This window comes from Nylanderia fulva, unplaced genomic scaffold (assembly GCF_048542155.1).
Source record: "Nylanderia fulva isolate GAGA-0341 unplaced genomic scaffold, ASM4854215v1 Scaffold47, whole genome shotgun sequence".
Classification (NCBI taxonomy): domain Eukaryota; kingdom Metazoa; phylum Arthropoda; class Insecta; order Hymenoptera; family Formicidae; genus Nylanderia; species Nylanderia fulva.
The window spans coordinates 919,648-937,186 of NW_028190554.1; the positions used below are offsets into that span (position 1 = coordinate 919,648).

At 32.9% G+C, this 17,539-nt stretch overlaps 4 protein-coding genes across 4 annotated transcripts; 2 read left to right on the plus strand and 2 right to left on the minus strand.

Annotated features, from left to right (window-relative positions):
* The first annotated feature begins 2,009 nt into the window (after positions 1-2,009).
* On the plus strand, positions 2,010-3,338 carry Csl4 (exosome component 1 Csl4). The gene is made up of 5 exons (XM_085486699.1): positions 2,010-2,283; positions 2,361-2,476; positions 2,653-2,901; positions 2,978-3,059; positions 3,143-3,338. The coding sequence occupies exons 1-5, from the start codon at positions 2,247-2,249 to the stop codon at positions 3,262-3,264; spliced, it is 606 nt and encodes a 201-aa protein (XP_085342825.1). The 5' UTR covers positions 2,010-2,246; the 3' UTR covers positions 3,265-3,338.
* A 239-nt stretch (positions 3,339-3,577) lies between these two features.
* Positions 3,578-5,190, plus strand: Spt3 (Transcription initiation protein Spt3). Its single transcript, XM_085486705.1, has 5 exons — positions 3,578-3,771; positions 3,913-4,149; positions 4,245-4,559; positions 4,636-4,826; positions 4,890-5,190. Exons 1-5 carry the CDS (start codon positions 3,720-3,722, stop codon positions 5,034-5,036), a joined length of 942 nt encoding a protein of 313 aa, XP_085342831.1. The 5' UTR covers positions 3,578-3,719; the 3' UTR covers positions 5,037-5,190.
* On the minus strand, positions 5,181-8,830 carry LOC146721467 (WD repeat-containing protein 91). The gene is made up of 8 exons (XM_085486704.1): positions 8,484-8,830; positions 7,963-8,227; positions 7,766-7,881; positions 7,285-7,472; positions 6,896-7,211; positions 6,686-6,807; positions 5,955-6,609; positions 5,181-5,849 (listed from the first exon to the last, which is right to left on the minus strand). The coding sequence occupies exons 1-8, from the start codon at positions 8,601-8,603 to the stop codon at positions 5,700-5,702; spliced, it is 1,932 nt and encodes a 643-aa protein (XP_085342830.1). The 5' UTR covers positions 8,604-8,830; the 3' UTR covers positions 5,181-5,699.
* A 1,208-nt stretch (positions 8,831-10,038) lies between these two features.
* On the minus strand, positions 10,039-17,498 carry LOC146721468 (uncharacterized). Its single transcript, XM_085486682.1, is given in 7 exon segments — positions 10,039-11,546; positions 11,926-12,006; positions 12,643-13,002; positions 13,180-13,382; positions 15,476-16,526; positions 16,528-16,629; positions 16,631-17,498. Coding segments are annotated over 7 exon segments (2,628 nt in total). The 5' UTR covers positions 17,261-17,498; the 3' UTR covers positions 10,039-11,345.
* Between the last annotated feature and the right edge of the window lie 41 nt (positions 17,499-17,539).

Genomic DNA, 17,539 nt, shown 5'->3' on the forward strand with positions numbered 1-17,539 from the left:
CTATATTTGTTGTTTCGAATTAATTAGCGACAAGCTGTTTATCTTTCATCCCTAATTGGGAATTATTGATATATCTTAATAATATTCTCAAGAAAATATCGATAAATTAATTAAAATATGTGATGAAAAAAGATGTCTGATTTTTTAGACACTCGATATATATATATATATACTTCGTCTAAAAACCGGATTTCTCACATATTAACGGCTCATCTTTCGCAATGTAATGAAACGGGGTCTGCGAGATACATCAACGTGCGTTTCGCGAAACAGCTTGCCACGTGTTGATTAAGTTGAAATTTATTATTAAACCCCACCGCGATACGTGTTCCCATGGCACTCGCGGCGCGATGCGATCCGCACGCAGCTTTACGACGAGAAGCTTTAATTTTCTCGGGAACGCGTATTAATCATTTATCGGTGATTAACTCGTAGCTGCCGATAAAACTGAGAACGGTTCTCGATATTGTGTACAACAATCAGCGTGAGCCGATTTGAAACTTTTTAAATATTTGTCGTTACGAGAATTGAAAACATTGTTTATATCACTAGTCGTTTACGCTATCGTATTTTTATATCATAATCATGTCGCTTGATAATATTGTTTAGTTTTCGAAATTGCGTTTAGTTTCAAAAATACATGCAAAAATATATTTAGAAATATAATATTTATTATATAAATTCTTTAATTAATAATAATTTTATAATAATTCATATTTTAATTTATATATATATATATATATATATATAATATATTTAAATTATAGGAACTTATATTTTATGCGTGTGCATATTTTTAAATATTTTCACTAATTAAAGTACGATAAATAATTATATTTTACTGTACTATATTAAAAATTTACTATTTAATTGATTGCAAAGTGCAAATATTTTATAATTATCGATTTTGAATCCAATTTTTTGCGATATTCTTTATTATTTTAGAAATTTAATTTGCAAATATAAAACAAAATTGTACAAACGTAAAATACGCAATATAATACTCAAAAAATAATTATAATTTATATGAATTACTAACAATTTTATAATTTATATGTCGCTTGATATTCCAAAAAGTAGATAACTTACCATTCTATAAACAGGTAACTTATCACCTATCCCTGTTCGGTCAATAATTTCCATGAGATTTGCCGAGATGACGTTAGTGCACGGAGAATGTTTCTTCTAAGATTATATATATATATATAACCTTAGTTTCTTCGAACCACGTAATTTCTATAAAAAATTAGCAACCTTGAATATAATCTCATGAGATACATAATAATTAATAACGTTAATTTATTGTTAAACCAATATCTCAATATATTTATTATGATTTAATTAATATTCTGCGTATACTAAATATTTCTGTATTCTGTCCAATATCATAAAATGCTGCGAGAATAATAAAATACCGATTTCGACCTATTATATCTATTATCTGTAACTATTTCAAATGAACTGGAATAATACAATTAATACAATTAATTAGGATAAGATATACATACTTGGTAATGATATATATTTAATGATACTTCTGATGATGCACTTTAGCGCCAAAATGTCGACGACGAGACAACAACTTTGACAAAAACTTCGCTTGCCGACACGACATATCGTACGCACGATGTTTACGTTACGACGACACTTACAGACGAACACTTTTCACGAAACACTCCCGATAACATAATTCTTCGCGCGCGAAATTCACTTTTGAGACGATAATGATCGCGAAAAATGCAGAGCGAGACGAGACGCGGAACTCTTCTATCGAAGTCGCGCTTGCGATTCTCGAACTGTCTCGAAGTACGTCACGTGACTAATTTGCGAGGGCCGCTGACGTCGTCGTCACGTGACCTACTTTACACCAGCTTCGCTTTAAAGACATGTTCTAAAATTCGCTCTCATAGTTGCGATGATTCGACCAATCAGGATAAAGAAATATGCGTTTTCATTGCCCTGATTGGTCAATCGAATTTACTCCATTCGTGAGAAGTAAATTTTGGAACACAACGTAGCAGCAACATTTGCGAAGAAACATAACCACTTTGTATTGATATACCTTTTAAGTGTTATTTGGAAAAAATTATTTTTATCAATTTAAATTTAATTTTTTTGATACGCTAAATCTATTTACATACATTCTACTGTCTTTTACATAGATTATTTATATAATTATCTATCAGCAGATTAATATTTTCTGTAAATAATTATCGGTGTAAATTGTGTGTAAACAAAATAAAATAATGAACAAGCAAGAGGAACTTATCGTTTGTGTGCCAGGTAATTATTTTCGTCAATTTTTAATAATTTGAATTTTGCGAACATGTTAAGCTAATTTTTCAATTAATTTCTTACAGGACAAAGATTATGTGTATCTGATAAAATTAATATAGCTGGACCTGGAACATATGAGCAGCAGGGTTATATTTATTCCAAGCTTGCTGGCATAGTAAAATTAATAACAGATGGAAAAGTTAGTTTCTATATTGAAAAAAGTAAAGATGTCTTTATATTTGAAATAACAGAAATATATATTTAAATATATTTATTTATATTTATTTATATTTTTCTATTTTAATATATTGATTTACATTAAATATATATATTTATTTATATTGTAAATAAATTTTTTAATGTATGTTGTTACAGACTCGTACAATTGAAGTACAGGGTATAACGGAGCAGAGTATTGTTCCTGCTCCAGGTGATATTGTTACAGCTATGGTCACTATAGTTAATCAGAGATTTTGTAAATGTAGCATCAAGTGTATAGGTGACATAGTACTGACGAGACCTTATAGAGGGATATTAAGAAAAGAAGATGTTCGAGCAATTGACAAAGATAAACTAGAAATGTATAAATGCTTTCGACCTGGAGATATTATTCTCGCAAGAGTTGTATCCTTTAAAATTATTTTAGAAAATAAATTACACATCATTACAATTATTGCTTTTTTCCTATACTTCTTGACAGATGCCAATGACAGAAGCACATACTTATCAATTAAATACTGCGGAAAATGAATTAGGAGTAGTAATAGCACATAGTGAAGAAGGTAAAGATATTTGATATATATTTTTTTTTGTTTTTTTTAAATAACTTATTTTAACTAATTTATTTATAATTTATTTTCCACAGGTGTAGCTATGGTACCAGTCAGCTGGACACAAATGCAATGTCCAAAGTCTTTATGCAAAGAATTTCGGAAAGTTGCTAAAGTTGTGCCAGAACATGTTGCAGCAGAACATATTGAGCAATAAAGAGACTTACAAGTAATGCATTATTCTTCTTATTACAAAGTTTTTGACCAAACAATTTATATGTAGGAAATTTATACCAATAAACATTATTATAAAACTTCTTTCATAATGCTACTGTATATGTGAGAAAATAATAGATCAATAATTTACAGCAGTAAATAACAAAAGTTCTCAATTTCTATTGAATCTCAATTCTTTTTATTTATATAAGTTTATATATATATATATCTTTTTATTTATATAAGTCATATATATCCTTTTTTTCCATCCTTTTACACTTATATTATTTTTTTCTTATTAATTCATTTATGACTTATAGTGTATGGCAGCACTAGTAGTCTACAAGCTTTAGGATATATATATATACACGTGAATGCATGCTGTTTATTTATTTTTTAAAAAGATCTTACATTATTCGTTGTCATTTGATCGAAAAATAACATAAATAAGCGAAAATGGCAGAAACGTCATTTTCAAAGCCGCCAGACACTGAAGATTACATTCAGGGTGAGCGTTTTTAGAAATTTGTAAGGTTAAGTATACTACATCAAATATAAGTATTATTACTATAAATTTAATTATTTTTAGATATTCTATTTAGGATAAATTAAATATAAGTATTATTACTATAAATTCAATTGTTTTTAGATATTCGACTAATGATGCATGGATTCGGTGATAGTAGTGAACCGTTATTTGAATCTGCAAAAATCATAGAGGATATTGTGCTGCAGCAAATGAAAGCAATTCTCAAAAGAGCGTGCGAAATTGCTGACAGGCGAGCCGGTCATCTTTCGAAGAAGAGTAACATAATTAATGGAGAGGACTTAATTTTTTTATTGCGCAAAGACAAGGTCAAGCTTCAGCGTCTTCTAAAATATCTTGGTGGGTTTAGATATGTAATGGAATTTTCTAACTAATGCACACACATTATATTTAGTGCATTGTTCAGTGCATTTACAGAATATTTTTTTGTTTAGAAATCAAAGAATTCGGAGGCTCGGCTCAAAAAATGTTAATAAACGATACACCACAAGGTATCATAGACCATGAACAAATCGACAGTGCCAAGAAAAAAGTCCCATTTAAGACTTTTCTAGAACAGATTGACAACACAGGCGAACTTCTAGAAAATTCATCCACTATGGATTACATCAAACGACGTAGATGCATTCGTGCGGATATCGCAACAAGATCCATGGATGAAATGAATTATATGAAATATAGCAAGGCTCGTCGTGTGTCCTTTGTGAACAAGAATCGCTATAAATTTAGTGACTGGATTGGCTTGGATGGTATTATCTGGATTAGTATTAAAACTGTTATACAATTTTTTATTATATTTAAATTTTTATATTTGGTAATTTTTAGGTGATATTACTGTGTCGAAACAGGCATATACAATCTTAAGTTATCTCGCATATGAAACGGTTGCTCAAATTATTGATCTCACTTTCCTAGTTCGGCAGGATCAAAATAAAATGCAAGGCGATGCTATAGATCGACAGCGACTCAATTATGTTAATCCATTTACATATAAGCCGTATTTTTATCATGACAAGGTAAATATTGTATTTGTTGAAAGAAATTTAATTATTATATTATTTGTTCCTTTTTTTTTACAGAAGGAGTTTACTGTCGTAACAAAACCATTTACTCCTTCAGAAATAAATGAAGCTCTTAGGAGGTATTGGTCTCCGCAACTAGATATGACAGGCCCCTTTAATAGATGGTCCATGAGAAGATCCAATTTAAAACTCCTCTCATGCTAAATATAAACGTGAGGAAAATTACAGTTCACAACTAACTACTTTAAAATAATAAAAAAAATATCATATAATAAAATAATTTATATTATAATTCATTAATCTTATAAAAGTTTAATTACTAAGAATTCAGGAAAATATACAATACTCTATTCTAAAATTGACTTGTATTTATTGACATTTCCTTAATTTTTTGTACATGTGTTTTATTTTTCTAATCATAATTTTATGAGATTCTTTTAATTTTTCTTTCTTTTTTTTTTATAAAACCGAGTAAAATTGTGTGGTACAGTTGATATAATTTCGGAGATTACTTATGAGATCTTTCCTATAATAATTTCTGTACAGTTTACACATTTTAATAATCCCTGATTGCTTTTGTCAAAGAATATGATTATTATATTATATAGTACACACTACTAGTAACTATTTTAAGACGGGATACATTGTACTTTCCATAAAATATCAGGATTTCTTTTTACACATATTACCAATATTTTGGCGATTTATACTTAATATAATGTTTTAAAATCTAAATTCTAATATAATGTTTTGCAGCCATTTGTGAGTTTAATATGAGTAAAATAATATATCTACAAGATCTCTCATTAATATCATTAATAACTATTCGTCTTACGAATTTATACAGATGCTAATTTTATTCCTATATCATGGTGAGAGTAGCGTCGATACTCGCGCTTTTCCCTCCGCGCCTCCAGTTATGCAAGTTCCAGATTGATTGGCAGTCGACCAGTCGCAACATAGGGTACCCTTATGTCCGCCTAACTCTAAAATCTTTCCTTGTGCACCTGGTGGCATCTGTTTATAGAGATAAAAATGTCAGAATCAATTTTTTATTACACATCTGTGATTAAGCATATTCATATGTAATTAAGCATTATTCTTATATAGAATAACACATGCCTTGTATATATTTCCTCCAGTCTGCGTGCAGAGTAACATATAACTACCACTTTGATCGAAGGTAAATAGCTTTCCATGAACAGGATTCTTGTCGATCTTTATTTTGGTCTCCCACAAGATTTTTCCCGAGTGATTCAAGCTTCTTTGGCATAGTTTACCGTCCTCACTTTGCGCGCATATATTCGTAAAGTCGTTAATTAACTCTATATCGATTATCGGGCTAGAGTGGCAGTTGAGATTGTCTATTATCTCGTTTCGCCTCAAATCGTGTATCAATATATTGCCATTGGACAATCCCGTGATAAGTAATTGGCCGTTATGATTGAACGTGGAACATAAAGCGGTGACGTTCTGCTCCAGCGGCAACGTTCTCTCGAGCTTCCTCGTTTTTATGTCGTACAGCAGTAATTTGCCCTCGCTGCCGTCCGAGACGGAGCAGACGAACGTCGATTCAGTCGGATTACAGATTAAGGTGACTATTCGCGAATTCTCATGCTGAATATCCCATAGCGTTTTGCAATCTCGAGTATCGTGCAGTTGGATCAAGCCGTTATTGTCGCCGTGCAAAAAGTAACGTTCATTCTTAGATATCCAGTCTAACGAAGTAATAGCCTTATTGGAATTCACCGTAGCAGAAGTGAATGTAGTGACAGTCCTAGTAAAAACATTGATAGTAAAAATCGCGCATTGACGTTGCATCGAACAGGAAAATTATATAAACGTGTTATTACTTTGGCGAGGGAATCGGTGTCCATACTTTGATGATACCATCAGCATCGCCCGTCGCGACGTATGATCCACTGGCATTACTTTTGCATTGGATTATGGAGGTTTTGTGCTCTGTATATTCCTCCTGTGTAAACATTACATAAATTATATATACAAATACAATTGTGAAGCAGCAAAAATTTCTTGAGATTAAAATGATTCTTCTTCTTTACCTGACTTAAAAGAATATAACTGGACTCGATCTTTTCCTTAGTTTTCCTCTCGATAGCAGTATCCATAGAAGAGTCTCTTTTTCTAGAACTACTTAATCTTGAATCACAGCTGATGCTCCTCTTGGCGACTGCTTCGGATTTGCTGATCGAATTTATCCGCCCTTTCGTGTTTGTTCGTTTCGTCGAGCACATTTCAGGTTCCGCAATCTTTTTTACATTTATCGCAAGCTTTCTACTCATAATTGGACTGGATCCACCACCTATATTTCTTATGAGATTCCTTAGAGTCTTAGGATTTTCCAGTAACGGCGATTCTCTATTAAATATCAATTATCATTAAATTATGGAAATTTCTTACGAAACAATTTTTACAACAAATGTGAACATACTGAGCAATGATGTAAAAATCATCCATAATAGGAAGATGTTGGGGTGCCAAGCCTGGATTCACATCAGATATGTTTTCTATCTTAACAGATTCGCTCAATCGTTGCCTCAATATTTCATTCTCCTCTTGCAATCGTTTTAATTTATTTGTATCCTCATCTATCGTGAGTAATGTCGGCTGTGGCATACACTAAGATAACAATAAATATTAAATTTCTTAATATCAGTGTATTACGATATGATTAAAATATGTTTTATCTATTTTGTTTTATAACAGAAAAATGATAAATTATAATCAAATATTTATGTGGTTTAATATGATCAATTGAAATGATCTATAATATTATATTATGTATAAATAATAATCTATTAATTAATTTAATATTTACTCTACTATTTGATCTATTATTTAATTAGATAATTAAATTTAACTTCAAAAATGTGTGTACAGTAAAAAGTGCAATAAAATATCTTTCTACCTACTTGAAAAATTGTTGCTAGGAAATTATGTAAGGATACCAACATAGTATCGTGCCATTGCTTACTAAAATGAACGGAGTAAGTTGGATTGTCTTCAGGATTTTTGATAAAAGGGAGTGCTGTAATATTACAAAGCGTACAAATTATAATTTTCAAAAACTTGCAATGTTATAAATTCATCAAATGAATAAGAGATATACCAAACCACTCCTTCCATTCTGAGTGACCCTGTAGCTCTGGTGCCATTTTGGTAAAAAATTCCTGTATCCTATCTTGCTTGCCATTCAGAGCCGCATTCACCAAGTACATTTTTAATACAGCATTCTCCAATTTTCTGATTGCGGGTGTAAAATGACTTTCTAGTCGGCAAAACATTCTAGTATCCAAGTGTCCCCATAGTTCTCTCAACGATGTCAGATCATAATTGTATACATATTGCATTAATTGATCAACTATTTTATCTACCTGTTCAATCAAACATAGAATATTTTAAAACATCTTTTCAGTATTGACAACTTTCATATATTACAATTTAGAATATTTCTGTTTATATCTTGTGCATAAAAACATAAACATAAGGCAGCATATTGATAAGTACAGGAAAGCAATATTAACAGAAATAGTAAGAGCAAGAAGAAACGTATTGTGTAATTATTTTGATTCGTTTAACAAATGATTCTTATTTTGTTCAATATTTTCCTTATTTTGCTAAAATTCTTACCCTAAAGCCCTTTTCTTTTTCCGTCTTCAAATCATTATCAAAGGCTTTCAAAGTCTGACTAAAGCCTCTGAAGAGCAAGTACTCCTTGACCAACTCGTCTACATACTGTATGTGAGACATTTTCCCTCCAGTCTCTTTGAAACGTTAGTCGTTCACACAGTTGACAGCTGTATGTTGTCATCCTTTGGCCATCTTTGTCCTCACTGAAAACGCAACAGCAACATGATTCCATATGGATACAGGATTGCCAACAAAAGGCGTTGCGAGAAAAACATGTGCGAGCTCGTATCGATCAATTTCTCGCTCGACCATTCGATTCTCGAAAAGCAAAATAAATATTGTAAATTCAAATTTTCAAAAGAAACAAGAACTCTAATGTCAATATTTGTCTATACTATTAAAAATCTTTTCTTTATACTATAAATATTAAAAAAAAATACAAAGTATTATTTGAAAGTTTAAAGAATAAGAGAAAAATATTATAAAATCATGTAAAATTATAAATATTATTAAAATTTCTATGTAATAAATAAATATATATAAATATATATATATATATATATATATATATATATATATAAAACAAATGTAAAGATATATATCATCTTATTATTCTGTCGTAAACATTTATTTGTAGATAAATTCAATAATAATAATAATAATAATATATATATATATATATATATATATATATATATATACTTACATATTATTAAATAGTAATCTTTACAGTAATAAATGTATATACTTAATTCTTATAATTTTTATGTGAATTTTCAACGAATAGTATCGTGGCAATCATACAGTCAAAGCTGTCACCTTTTCTATAATTAAATTACAAGTTTTATTTCCTGCCAAACACACAGAGCCATTGATTATGGATTAAATTCTATCACATGCAGGAATTCTTGCTGTGTATCTTTCATAAATATTCAACAATTTATTTTTATTTTTGAAAAGGCACGAGTGTTTTGTCTTCATCGCGGAAATTCTCAAAATTTAATCTCTATTGTTACAATAATGTAATATATACATATAATAATGCAATTATAGGAAAAATTATAGAAAAAAATATAAAAGAATGAGAAAATGATAAAAAATTCTTCTATAAAACTTTATAATTTTCAGAATCAAGGATTACTTTAAAAATCTCTAAATTTTTCTACATTTTTCCAGATATTGAATTTAATTCTCGATAAATTTTTTAAATATCTATAAATTTTATGAAATAAGTTTTTATTAATATTTTTTAATATAACATTTCTTGAAATTTATTTCTTGTATAGATAGGATCCTGCTATTTAATCCCGCGGAAGAATTAACTATCGTGTAAATTGTGTAAGTTAAATGTATTTTTTATTTATGCAAAATGAGATAGAGAGAGAAATTTACCAAGGATAAACTTTCTTTCACACTGTCAGATATAATTTTAGAATAATTTGCAAAGAAAGAAATTAGACTATTCAAATTGATCACGTCTCGAATTTTACATTTCGTATGATATACATATAAGAGTCAACTTAGGGAGGAAATCACATTATGACAAACAACAGGATTTACAAAATACTTGAATTTTCTTACATTTATTGTCAATAGACACTAGACTACGAAAAATAAATCGCGAGATATATTCTGACCCGCGAATATATACCTATTTGGCAAGAGCACGGCTGCAGAGTGGCGATATTTTTTTGTTCGATGTATGTATTTTATGAAAAATAGTATCTCACAATTTATCGTATTAATAATGACTAGTTCTGGAGATATCGCGTAATATAATAAATTTTATTTATCATAAATTGAGAATTTGCTCTAGCTGCCAATGGTATTATGAAATATGTAATATTGTACTATATATAACGATAAATAGAAAAACGACAAACTTTTTATCTTATTTTATACATATATATATATATATATATATATATATATTTCCATTTGTACAATTTTTTATAACATCACAATTATAATTTTTTATCATTTTTATAAAGCAGAATTATTTTATTTTTACATTTACATCCAAATTGCAAAAAGCGGACAGCAAGTGATATTCCATCATACCATTGGCATGATTTCCTGTAATTAAAACTTCTTTCTATTATCGTAAATTCAATATACGAAATTCGCCTGACGAGACATCATTTAAATACATTTGTGCGTATCGTTTCAGGCAAATTCGTTTCGATACGTTCGTTGGATTATACACAATCATTTTACACAGAAATTTCTATCGGAGCTCATCATCTAGAGTTTTATCTCTTCAGACAACTCGTTGATCACATTGATAGGAGCACGATTAAATCTCCAATTTCATAAAATCGTATTTATATACGTCTCAGAAATATATACATTCGTCACGTTTATTCGACACGATCTCAACGATAGATGGACGTATATAATAATGTATAATAGTTTAAAAATTCCTTTGCTGATACAGTCAAAATATGTGGAATCATTTTTATATCGCCAGAAAGATTTGCAAATTTTTAGAGTCGAAAGTATTGAGTCCCATAGCAATTTAGCTTATTGAGAAAATAAGTAAAACTATTTATTAGATTTAACCGAAACACAGTCCTGATAAACGTCAAACATTCCAGGGTCAATTCATATAGATATCAGAGATGTAAAGACGGTCCCTCGAATGACGACGATTGTTCTTCTCAAGCCGCGAAGCTTTTGCGTGCATGCTGAAATGGGTTACTGTGTAATCCCATTGTATATTTGCGTTGCATAAGCCAGCGAACGATTATTCTTTTAAGGTCGGAAAAACGCACGCACATTTCGAGAGATTAGCGAACGAGCGAGCAAGCGAGCGAGCACTCGATCTGGACGTGTAGGGATTTCTCGGAGGAAGAAATGCATCTATAGATCGATGTCCTCTTGCTTGGCCTTGGGCGCGATCTTCTCGCCGCTCTCGGACTCTTTCATGCTCACGTGGACGTCCGCGATTTCAACCGGTGGCGGCGGTGCTGGTTTCACCGAGTTATCGTCCTCGGCGAGCTCGAAGCCGATCGAGGCACCGATTTTTTGGCTCGCATGCTTGAACGAGTCTGACAGCATCACCTGACAACAAGACATTTGAGTTAATTCGGTCAGATTAATTTAGATCAGATTAATTAATCGCATTTTCTTAGTTTATAGTTACACCATAGTTTTGTTAAACGTAAAATCAAAATAATATACGCGAATAAGTACTAAATATAAAAATTGTTATATTAATTATAATTTAATTATTGAACTTGTTATTATGTTAATTAAAAATCTATATTAGCTAATATTCAAATTTGCTATCATGATAAATAAAAATCTGAAAAGAAAATAGAACTTATGCAATCAGTTAATAATAATAAAAAATAATTTTAATATTATTTACAAAATATATATATTTTTTATAAATAGAATTGTAAATATAGGCAAAAAATATAAAACCTCTTTTGCTCACCTGTACGACATTGATGCACATAGACGTGAGTGCCAGGCCAAACACCAGATATACTATCGAACACATCATGTATATGGGGTGCTAAATCAATCAATCACAATGTTAAATTCTGCGAATCATGAATCTCAATGGATCGCAATGGATTTGTAAATTTATTAATACAAAACGATTTGCGAAAGAAAATAAGCACGTGAAAAACAATGAATGGACGATGATATACGTTTTTCTTCGAAAAAATTTTTGCATGTTGAAAAGCTTACCATCTGATCGCCACCGTGAAAGAAAAAAAGAAACACTAGAGTAATCATTTACTGTATATAAGATGAAAATCTTCGAAAATTCAAAAGGGCGCAAATTAAATAAAATTCGGGAATTTGCCTCGAGGACTTCGTGCTGTCCTCATGCAAAGCAAATAGCTATAATGTAGCGATTGTAGCAAGTGATAAATCATTTGATTCATGTACTACTTATGAAATATTAATCAAGTGTAATTAATATACCCTGTTCAAGCAATTCTGTTAATTCTAGAATTTCTATTAATTATTATCAATACCTTCATTTCGTATGATTTATCTCTCTTGAGATTATACCAATTATAAACATCTACAAATCGTAATAAAGGAAAATTCGAAATGTAGTTTTCATCTACAAATTTACAAAGAGAGATTCTGAGAATACAAGACTATTTGATTTGACCGACATTCGGGAGATTATTACCTTTGGCACGTAATCGCCGAAGCCGATAGTGCTCATAGAGATGAAGACGAAGTAGAAACTCTCGAAGAAGCCCCATTCCTCCCACATATAATACAGAGTGGCTCCTATGAAGATGTAGGCCAGGAGAATGACGATTGCGACCGAAATTGGTAAATTAAATTCGTCATCGATGGCAAACGTTGACAATGCTGGTGTTCCCGGCGTGTCCGACGTGTTGGCATCCAGATTGAGGACCGTCTGTGGTTGTTGTTGTTGCATCTCCTGCTGCCTCTGCATCTCCTCGATCTCTTCCGGATTCATCTGCGACGGTCGTCGAAACTTGGCGAGATCGTACACAAGTTGCACACCCTTCATGACTTCCTGCGAGTTTCCAGAACAAGATGAAATCAATAATCAGATTATTGGTCGATTAAATCGAGCAATTAAAAAAATATCAAGGATAAAGTTTGATATTGTAAAAGATATTCCAAGATAAATTTACTTAATTTCTCTTTAGACTAATAATGTTTCTTGAGGCACTTGAATATCGAATCTCACCTGAACGGGCCCGGTGCGACGAACCTTGCGACAGCTACCAGTGTAGTATAATCTTCTTACGAATGCCCACAGGAATTTTATGCAGCGCGTAAATAACTTACCGAAGTCGGCCAGGATAATTAGAAACATCGGGATACCGAAAATAGCGTATACGATCGTAATAGCTCTTCCTGCATTTGTACTTGGCGAAATATGTCCGTATCCTGAAATTATAAAATTATCTAGATCAATAATATAAATATATAACAACAATATAAATATGTCACAGTGTAATATCATACATTAATATTAACATATACTGAAAAAACATTGGTTAACTTGACTAAATCGTTTAATTAAATATTATTTTGTTAATTGAACATACAGAAATATTTAAATTAAATATAACATAATAAATCTAACAAAAGATATATTTGACTTATTGTTAAATATTAATATACGTTCAATTAACAAAATAGTAATTTAGTTGAACGATTTAGTCAAATTAACAATTTTTTTCATTGTATATTTCCTTATATCACATTCATATTTTTTAAAAATCACCTAATTCAATATAACAGATATTATATAAAAATTTATATTGCGCGTGATTATATATTGATTTAATATTATAAAATGCGATGGAATGTTACATTTTAAGTTTTAAACTCATATATGGAATTAAATCTTCAGTAGCTTATTTTGTTAGCCTCTTGTTGAATCGAAAACAGCTCGTTTACGCACGAGTAATAAGATCTAAGTTTAGATTATTCAATGACGTAGCAAGTCTACGGTTGTTTTCTCGTAGATTTGATGACTGATGATAGAAGAAGAAACAACCAATTTGACTGAATGAAATTGAAGAATCTCATTGATACGATCATTCAGATGTACCCAGCTGTGAGTTTACTATCGGAAAAATTATAAATATTGCATAATACAAATAAAAATGACGTGTCTTTTCCTCCGATGCAAATTTATCGCCTGTAATTTAAACAGTATCGAGAATATAAGCATCATTTAAACAAATCAAAGTTTGAAATATAACATTGAAGAAAATGTGAGTTAATGAAATAATTAAAATACTTTTCATTGCATTATAATATGCAATATTTCACTTTATTGATTTTAGCTAAAGTAATCGAAATATAGGCGGGCTAATCAAATGGCTTTTTTTAATTAGCTTTTATGTGCGCAAAATGTTTGCGTTTGGTTTTAGATCAGGCTGCTTGTAGACAACAGAATTTCACTGCATTATGTGTCAGAAAATCAATAGATCCATAAAATGTTTTACGTCAAATGTAGCACGGAACTTACTCGCAAATTTTCGCTTTAGGTATGTATATATATACTTGTATGTTACATCTATCTTAGAGCTTTGCGTGCCTTTATTGTCGCAACAAAGTAATATTTCTTCAGTTACTAACATAATATTCCCTCAAGAATAGCAGATATTAAACTAACAATATATTTTTAATGCTAGCTGTAACAACCATCCAACAGCTAAATTTAGTAGTTTAATGAATTAAAAAATTGTTTTACATCTATGTATCTGAAATATGACTTCATAAAAAAATAACTTGAATAAATGAATATAGTTATATCTCAGAGAAAAAAAAGTTCAATTTTATTAATTGTAAATTATTTTAATTGTATATTATTTAAATTTTTTCTCTGAGATATAACTATATTAATTTATCCAAGTTATTTCTTTACGAAGTTATTTTAGAGATACATAGATGTAAAACAATTTTAATTGTTAAAATAAATTCCATTGTAGTTGTTACAACTAGTACTGAAAATATATTGTTAGTTTAATATCTGCTATTATTGAGAGTACTATTCTATAAAGGTAGTAATTTTGAAGAAATATAACTTTATTGCAACAATAAAGGCACGCAAAGCTCTAACATAGATATAACATACAGGTCTAATTGTAAAGCAAAAATTTGCAAAAGTATTTATGACATTTTGCAAAATATATTTCAAGAACTAATAATTTAATTACTAATTATAAATTAATAATACACAATTAGTAATTAAATTATTAGTTCTTGAAATATACTTTGCAAAATATTAAAAAAATAGATATTAACAAGAGTCCTAAAATCCGTTTCAATTGAAGGAAACTCATTCTGATGAAACTTTCGTGAATATGCATTCTTATCAGTCATTACTTCAATACTCTCAAGATCTGATAAAAAAAAGTAAAAAAAAAAATGATGAGGGATATATTAGAAGATATCTTAGAAAGTCGACTTCTTCAGTTTGAGGAAGATAATTCCTAGGGTTCTCCTTCCTGAAAATCTTTTCTCACCGATGGTGGTGATGACGGTGAGACAGTACGCGACCGCGTTCAAGAAACTCCAGCTCTTCTGACCGCTGTAGCTGTGCAGGCCGGCTTCGTGAGCGGTGTGAAGCTGCTCCTCGAACTCCATCAGCTTCTTACGCGCCATACTCTTCCAGTCGTCCTCCCTCAAGTTGTGGCTATAATTCCAGAGAGTGTCCAGGAAGTCCCTCTTAACGCGTTTCACGCCGCATTTGTAGAAGGTCTCGAAGGCGCCTTCCACGAATCGGAAGATGAAGCCGCCTAGGCCGCAATAGATCATCACCAGCAGCAAGCCGATTATGCAGCGATTCCGTAGCTGTCTGATGATCGTCGTCTCTCGCGGATTTTGCTCGACGAAGACTTTGAATTCGCCGACGATGTCTTTGAGCGCCCTGAAGAAGTCAAACAGAGTAACCTTCTCCGAAGCTTCTTCCTGCTTTTCCTCTTTGATCTCCTTGACTTTCGGAGTCGGCTTCGGTTCGTCCTCGATCTTCTTCGCAATGGTTTCATCATCGGCCTCTTGTTTTCTACGCCAGAAAAACATCCAGGAGAACCACGATTTCTTCTTATCGGAAGACTTGGCATCGGAAGACTCTATTATGTCTTGAACGATCTCTTCGTGTTCGCTCTCGGTGTGCGCTAAACTAAACTTCCGTCTCCTCAAAAAAGTAGTTTCAACCGCATCCTGGAAGACATCCGCGGGCTCCGGATCTAGGATACTGCGTTCCCTCAACATGTATTCCCTCTGAGCCCTCGCAAAGTCCTCGATCAAACTTTCATTATTCAGTGGGATAATCTGCTTCTTAAGTTCGATCGAAGATCTCTTAATCATTCGTCCTTCGGGTCTCTGTGAGAAGTTTTCGCTCTTCCTCATGCTCTTCGAATCCTCATCCGTGTCCTCGGTCTGACTGTAAGGTTTCGAATGTGGCTTCTCGTCCTCCAGTTTTTGTCGACTCGACGATCTCTTCTCGCGATTCTGCCTCTCGGCATCCCTCTTTTGGGTTTCCGGATCGCTGACGCGACTTCTTCCACTCGTCTTCCTTCGCTCTGGGCCTCGCAGCTTCCGGCGATTTGGTCCTCTTTTGACTCGACTCGCTCTTTTCATCCGCGTCGCTCGAATCCGTCGATCGACTGTACCTGTCTACTGCGGTCCTTCGACTTTCTTTTAAATCGTCTCTCGACTTTGCGGGTTTCGGCAGATCTAACGATCTCGTCGTTCGCTTCTTTCGGTGTCTCCGACGTCTCTTGAACGATCAGATTTTCCTTGACAATCTCGGCTTTGACGACCTCTCTCTTCGTGGTAATCTCGTCGTCGAGCTTGTTCGTCACTTCAGCGGCCTGCTTTACTAACTGCGTGTTGTTGTCATCAGCTGCTGCGGCGTCGCTCTTTCCAGAGTTATTCCCAGCTGTTGACTTGGCGGCCACTTCGGCGCGAATAGCGATCATGTCATCTAGGTTCGCAGACTTTCTCGCGTCAGTTCTGTCCTTTCTTCGAACGGGACGCTGCTCCTGGTGAACATCCTTCTTCTTATCTTGCTTCTCCGGTTCCTTCGCAGACTCCTCTTTCCGCTGCGTTAACCTGGTCTCCTTCAGCTGCTGATCCACCTTCTCAGCCTCCTCGGCCATCCTTTCCATTCTGGCGCGTCTCTCCTCGTCCTCGTCGTCCGAAGTGTCCCTGCGAGATGCAACCCCTCTGGACGAGGGATCGGGCGTCTTCTCGCGTTTCCTGGCGGCCGCTTTGCGACGTCGGTGCACCGTGTAACTATCCTCCATCGCGAATCTTCGTCGTTGTCGCGTGAGAGTTTCGCGAAGAAAATCGTGCACTCCAACACGCTCAGACGCGAGACCGGCCCCGAACGAGACCGGGACAGAAATAAAACGGAGGCTGCTCCCACCACCACCTTTCGGCACCGCGACACTCGCGACGTTTGCCGCTACCAGCTACCGCTATACGACGGCGGAACCGGAAGACCGGCTTAGTGCCGCAGCGGATATCGAGCGACGGCGCCGCGCGCAACGCGAAACCTCGTCGCTTTGGCGTCGCGACGCCGC